This window comes from Atta colombica, unplaced genomic scaffold (genome assembly GCF_001594045.1).
Source record: "Atta colombica isolate Treedump-2 unplaced genomic scaffold, Acol1.0 scaffold38, whole genome shotgun sequence".
Classification (NCBI taxonomy): Eukaryota; Metazoa; Arthropoda; class Insecta; order Hymenoptera; family Formicidae; genus Atta; species Atta colombica.
In genome coordinates, this window is record NW_017259490.1 from 5044996 (window position 1) to 5052404 (window position 7409).

Genomic DNA, 7409 nt, shown 5'->3' on the forward strand with positions numbered 1-7409 from the left:
ATTAGATACAATTTCAGATGTAGAGCGTCATGGCAATCAATATAAAATTTACAAAATTTGACAATACACCATGGGGCTTTCGACTAGCTGGTGGCAGCGATTTTCCGCAGCCACTTACTGTTATCAGAGTGAGTTTTATATTTTTCTTATCTAATTAATTAGTTATTAATGTTAATGTGAACGTTAAAATCACAAAATTATAATTTAAGTAACATTAATTATTTTTATATTCTGAACATGAAATACGTAAATATAGGATGTGACGGTTCTTATTTCAATTGTAATAATTTAATTATTTTATTTTATTTAAAATATCATTGTTTTGATTATTGTCTCAGTAATTAAATCTTAAAGGTTAAAAGAAAAATAGGATAAAATTAAGATTGAGAAAATAATTTACAGGTTACGGAGGGTAGCCTGGGCGAATGTATGGGTTTAAAGGTCGGAGATGTCGTAGTAAGATTGAACGATCAATCGATTATCAACTTGACTCACGGACAAGCGCATGAAGCACTAGTACACGCTGGCAATAATTTCGTTTTAGGTGTACAAAGGTAAGTCTCTCGCAAGGATCATCAATTATGTGCGAGCATAAGAAAGATTAATCATAATCATCTTTAATACAATCTTTTTTCTTTCAAATAACATAGGAAAATCAGGCAAATAAGAGTGCAGTGCGATACTTAAAGTGCGTTCAGGGAGATGCTATTTGTGTCATTTTATCCTTGTTTTATGTCTAATAAACGAAGATAGAATAACAGAAGTAGCGCTAATAGCTCTCCGAACGCATCATTAGTGAACAAACATTAATTAAATGTATAGATAAATTGTATTTAACTTGCTTTACATCCAATTCGAACGATGATCAATAGTTGTAAGTCATCAGCGAGATAACAAAGAAAAAGAGGGTTTTCACAGGAGGGAAACTCTATATTATTTCTTATATTATTTCAATTTCAAAAGTAATTCATAACTCGAACTTTTTGTTTTCTATTTAAAACTCTGAGCATAATTGTAAATGTGTGTGTTTATATAGGAGGTAACTCAGAAAAGCTGGAAAAATTGAAATGTTCTTAACTTTTTAAATTACATTATTTAAAATCTTAATTAATAAATTCCTTCAAATATTTTCATTTGTTTTATCCATTAGAGATTACTAGATAAAAAAATCATTTTATATTGCTATTAAAAAATGCACCTTAATTAGATTCATGCATACATATACATAATGTTTACATTGGATAATGACAAAACAGGAAATGAAGATAAATTGCGCCGTTTGCACCGCGGCCAAGACGAATAAACGGGTACATAAATGCAACAACTAAGTCGAATGCAACTCGCATAAATTAAGCTTTTATCCCATACGGTCTCTCCCGGGAGAAATCGCTCTTAATCAATATTAGTTCTTGAGGTTATTGATAGTTAAATTACGCCACGTGTCGAAACAGCGACAAAATATTTTCGATAATTTATTACCGAGTCCCGATTTATTTTTTCTTGTTACTGCAAGAAACTTTTAATATCTAATAAAGCATATTATATATACATATATACATATAAATAAAATAAAAAATACAAAATAAAATATATATGAGGAAGATAAATAAAATATAAGATAAATAATATATTATCAATCCTTAAATATCCTTATATATTTTTGGCTGATGGTATTAATGCAGTAGAATAATATAGAGACATTCAAAAGTACGGAAGAACTGCCGAAGCTAGCGAATTCTTTCAATCGTCTTACATTGTTACCAAAATCGGATTTAATTTCGAAGCATGATAACGGCCAAAAGCCGTGATCAAATTTAATGAGTCTTCCGATCTCATGCCTAATGATGAAGAAGAACGGGCGGTACGCATCATTCATCGCCGACATACTCTCGATAATAACTTCGGCGACGCTGCAAGAATATCCCGGCGTATGAGCTACGTGTGTAGCAATGTATTGCGAAATCTATAAATAGGTGACCCAGAATGAGAGATCTGTTTATCATTGGTCGGCGATTTTATTACTGGATCCCTGGTCGCGGCCCGTCTTTTGCCATTTGTCGCATTCGCGGGATCCATCACTCGCGCGCAGGATAGAACGTGAGAGCGAGAGATCGACACTGGAATCCGCGTAAGCGGTGTATTCAGCGTATAATTGCATCCGCGCGCATAATACCAGTCGATCTCATTGCGAGAGAAAGTCTATTTTCTTGATCGCTGTGTTTGTTGCTTGCGCAGAGAGGAGGAGGCACGAAAGGCCGCCGAAGCGATATCGGAAGAGACCATCGTCCCATATAAGATCGCCGTGAGTATATTCGTGAGATGAAAGGTAAACAGCATCCCTGTTGCACTCTTAACTGATGATGAAGGTTATGCGACGTCCCCATCTTCTTTCCGAGGCACATCCGGCTCTTGCCTATGTATTTTCTCACGTTCGTGAAACTTTGAAAATTTTTTACACGAGTTCCTATATGAAAAGAAAAATTAATTCTGTCTAAATGATTTTAAAAATGAGAAGAAAATAAGTGTTCACACATCACCAGATAAGAGTGAAAAGAACCTGTTACACTGGAAAAAGAGATGAATTTCTGGTTAAAAATGGAAATCAAAATAGTTCAGCATCTGTTATCATTCTAATCAAGATAACTAAAATTTTGATTAATATGATTAGAATTTTCTGATTTGTTTCAACCATAATTTTTCTGTTATTGTATGGTTATATATATATATATATTTTTTTTTTTCCTTTTAACAAATGTTTAAAATTCATATAATAGCAGATATATTTTCATAGAGTTTAAAAAAAATTTTATGTCATGTCACAAAACATTTTTTTATTACGATTCCTAGAATGTCTAATTATAATAAATTAAGTATACTTCTTTGAACGTTACACTTGTAACAGCATGATTCCTACTTGTTTCCTATCTACGAAAAAATATTGCGATATTTATCATCGAAAGTTAAACCTTGCCTTTCAACGGGGAAAATTTGTGATCTCAAATCTGTTTGACATTTAAAGAGAGATACGGTGTACCAGAGAAAGTGGCGACGAGATGATGACGTCGAGTTTGCTTATTAGCTTACAGACTTACCGCCGGTTTTCCCAGAACAGATCTTAAAGGAGGAGACAGTGATCGAGCGATACGAAGAAGAGAATATCGTCGAGCCGTTATCCGCTGAGGACGAAATCAGAAAAGAGGAGGAGAAGCTCGTAGAAGAGAAACCGGTAGATATCAACAGCGAAATCGTGACCAACAAAAATCTTACGGATGACGAGATCGCTCAGCTAATCCTCGAAGAAGAGGAGCTCTTGTCCGATAAAGGATTATTAGGGTATATTTCCGTGTATATTATCGAATAGTATATTATCGAATCGATTAATGATGAAATTGCGATTAAGGATTCATCCGCTTGCTATACTTTTCATTTAAAGAATACAAGCAAAAGATTTTTTTAAAAATTAATTAAAAATAGTTTAAATATTAAAGAATCTTCAACATTCAGAAAATATTAATATATATATTTATATTAATTACTTATTGGGAAAAATATTTTGAGTAAACCAACAAAATATACTAACAAGAATGATATTTTAATGAAACAGAACAAAATTTCTTCATTAAAATGTCTTTCTTTTTGGTATATTTTGTTAGTAATCTGAATTTTTCTCTCAGTGTTAAAAATCGAAAATTTTGTTTATTTTTATTTTATTGTAAAATTTTCAACAGTAATAATTGAAATTCTATTTCAAGAATATATAGAACATCCTTCTTGTATATTTTCTTCAAATTTTATACTTTTTAGAAGTGTTAAGTAAAATACGATTTTTTAAGTAATAATAATGATAACTTTTATCTTTTCCTTTGACGCGATAGAGTAAACTTCAAGAAATTAAGACCGCGAGCCTCGATCCTGAAAGATTCAAAAGTTCTGGAGGAGCTGCAGAATATCGCGATAGCTGAGCCCGAGCGAGTGCAAGAGTTGAAGCGCACTTCCACTTTCCTGCAAAAGCCGCAACGACCAATACCGAAGGTGAAGAACGAGGCGAAAGTGGAAGAAGACGAGGGAGAAACTTACAAGGTTGTGATTAAGAAACAGGACAAGAAGACAGTAATCGCACGTCTCGTGGAAAAGGGTTTATTGCCGCCAGGATCAGAGACAACCATCATCAAGACACCGGAACCACCGGAACCGTTCGAGGTAAAGATGCATGAAACGGAAAATAAACTCGAAGAAAATCATCCCCTTGCCGTTTCAAATTCCTCGTGTTCAACCTGTTCTTCCAATAACAATTCACTGTTGTCCTCATGTCTTTCGGAATCTGATTCAAATGAATTTCTCACTTCTGAAGATCAAGCGCATCGCGAGACACATAAATGCAAATCAAAACAATGCTATGTCAACCCGAGTCATTCTCGAAGATACAGTACTACTAGATATGATGAAGTCGGAACGAGATCGCTGTTCAAAGGTCGCTACTTGGAGAACCTCCTTCGCGGTTACACTCGTTCATGCATTCTTCGCGATCGACAAGTCGATGAATTCGCGAAGACTAACCCGGGAAATATATATTTGAAGAAATATGATGGTCTAAAAAATATTGGCCTCGATGGCTTTTTATTAAGCGAAACCAAAAGAAGAACAAGTAGATGCGCACGAGCACATTATGTAGAAAGGATTTTGCTTCAAAACATCAGCGCTGTTGTTACACACTTTCGTCCAAAACCAAAAACGACCCGCGTCTTCGCCTCTAGAATGAAGGGAAGATATCTGGCGACATATCTGAGACGCAAAAGTCTCTGGCTAATGTCCTTGATTATGACATTGTTCCAGTTTTTGTTACAGAGACCAAGCGTCTCCGAGTCATCGAACTTGTCGAAGATTCATGAACGACGTTTGAGTTTCAAGGGTCGCTATCTTGAACATGTTCTTCAGAAGAATGTCGTTCCTGTCCTTGAATATGTAAATGAAACGTGCTTCATCGATGATCAATTAAAAATGATTGAAAAAGAAAAAGAGGAATTAAAATCTATCAGGATGAAAGGATATTACATGAAAAAATGTCTTTATCGACAGAATCTGCGTTTGAAATTCGCTTTAATGAATCTTCTTGATTACGTGAAGAGCAGTCTTGATAATCTCTTCGCTATCACTAAATCATCAAGAATGAAAAGTACAATGAAAGGTCGATATGTCGAGCGATTGATTCATAGAAATCTCGAGATACTTGAATTATTCGTGGAATACATTCGTTCAAGAATCTCCCAATGGTTCGAGGATGGTTTGTCGTGCACATCACGAAATGAATTTCCTGTTGCTACCGTCGGTACTTCCAATGACATTGTTTCAATTCTAAATGAACAGGAAACTGATAAAGATGTTTCCGATTTAAAGATCTCCGAATGGCACGAGGACGGTCCAGTCTGTCCATTGCAAAAAGAATCATCCCTTATCATTAACACTTCCAACAATCCAGATCCGGTCGAAGAAGAAACTATTGAAAATGATCGCCAAATTCCCGAATGCAATAGCGATCCAGTCTTATTCGAAGAAGCCAATGAATGTACCGATCTGACTAAACCTACAGACGTGGTCCCAGAAGACACTGTTTCAAAATTTTTGCAATCAGCTGAGAATTACGTTTCCACCGAGGTCTTCCATCGTGGTAGCAGACGATTCTCAAAATCCCGGAAATCTATCGATACCTCCAAGGAAAATGATAAGGCATTGTCGAAATTTTTACAGTCGGCCGAGGATTACGTTTCCGCTGAGGTCTTCCATCGTGGTAGCAGACGTCTTTCAAGACCGCGTAAATCTGTCGACATCATCTTCAAAGAAGATGATGAGACGTTGTCGAAATTCCTACAGTCGGCTGAGGATTACGTTTTCGCCGAGGTCTTTCATCGTGGTAGCAGACGACTCTCAAAATCCCAGAAATCTATCGATACCTCCAAGGAAAATGATAAGGCATTGTCGAAATTTCTACAATCGGCCGAGGATTACGTTTCTGCTGAGGTCTTTCACCGTGGTAGCAGACGACTTTCAAGACCGCGTAAATCTGTCGATATCATCTCCAAAGAAGATGATAAGATGTTGTCGAAATTTTTACAGTCGGCTGAGGATTACGTTTTCGCCGAAGTCTTCCATCGTGGTAGCAGACGACTCTCGAGATCACAAAAACGAGAAGAGCAAGAAAAAGAGAATGTTCTATCAAGTGTCCTTCGCTCGACCAGCGATTATGTCTCCAGCGAGATGTTCCATCGCGGAAGTAGGAGATTATCAAGATTTAGAAGGGAATCTGTTTCCCTTGCAGCTCCTACTCTATGGAACGGTTTGAAGAATATGCACCTCAATCTGCCTTGGTTTTCGTTCAGAATCACCAAGAAAAGTACAAAACATATCGAAAATTGTGAGGAGAAAATTGATTCCGAAATCGACAATCGAAGATTATCATTCGTACCAACAATTCTCTATCGGGATATCACGAATCGCATCGGCATCGATTTCACAAAATTTGTGGTTTACGCCTTCGTACCTTGTACTTCAATTATCCTTCTGTATATGTATAAGTAGTATTATCATCTAATAATCATTTAATGATGTTTGTATCTTATTTTGATGCAATCAATATATAATTAAACTGTAAACGTAATTATAATCGATACAGAAACTCAATTTGATTTTACTTAAAAATTTAATATCACGTCAATTCATTTTAGTTTGATTTAATTAATCGTAATTTAGCTTAATACAAATATATCCCATAATTGTATATTTAAATTTAAATAGATATTATTTGTCCTAATTTCATAAATATTTATAGATTAACATAAAACACACATTGGTACCCGTATATGTATATAAAAATGTCTCGTAAATAATGTGCCCTCAAATTTTAATGTAACCATATGTTTTGTTTTTGTCACTAGAAAAGTATTAAAGTGAAGTAGAATAATCCATAGTAGAATAATCGGAATGCAAAGAATGTGACCGATTCAATACTACTTCTCAATTGTGTGAAATATGTTAAGTAATTAAATTATTGAAATTGATAATTCATACTTAATTTTTTTATATCTATTGATATACATATACATATCAACCGTTTTTCTTACACAATAAAAATATGAACCGCAACAAAAAAGAAGATTACAATTTTACATTCTATTATACATATATGAGCTTTAATTATCGTATTACAGCTTATTTATTTTTTATTCTAATTAATTATAATTCTAATTATTTATTATTGATTTATTAACATTTTTATTTATTTTTTGTTGTCTACTCTTATAACATATAATATAATTAAATCATGCATTACATAAGTTCCGGTTCAGTGCAATATATTTTCAATTTGATTTGACTTGAAAAGGTAAGTACATATTCAATATTACATTTTTCTAACA

At 34.3% G+C, this 7409-nt stretch overlaps 1 protein-coding gene across 6 annotated transcripts in view; it reads left to right on the plus strand.

Annotated features, from left to right (window-relative positions):
• The window catches only part of LOC108691006 (glutamic acid-rich protein-like), a 12504-nt gene that overhangs the window by 1678 nt on the left and 3417 nt on the right, over positions 1 to 7409 (plus strand). For 4 of the 6 annotated variants that reach the window (XM_018198609.1, XM_018198610.1, XM_018198608.1 and 1 more), the window contains exons 2-6: positions 18 to 128; positions 403 to 554; positions 2236 to 2302; positions 3080 to 3333; positions 3876 to 4200. In XM_018198609.1, the coding sequence (XP_018054098.1) occupies positions 30 to 128; positions 403 to 554; positions 2236 to 2302; positions 3080 to 3333; positions 3876 to 4200 (897 nt within the window). In that variant the 5' untranslated portion in view covers positions 18 to 29. Of the gene's footprint in view, positions 1 to 5; positions 129 to 402; positions 555 to 2235; positions 2303 to 3079; positions 3334 to 3875; positions 6693 to 7409 lie in introns of those variants that run through there. The other 2 variants (XM_018198607.1, XM_018198606.1) reach the window with 2 other exon arrangements.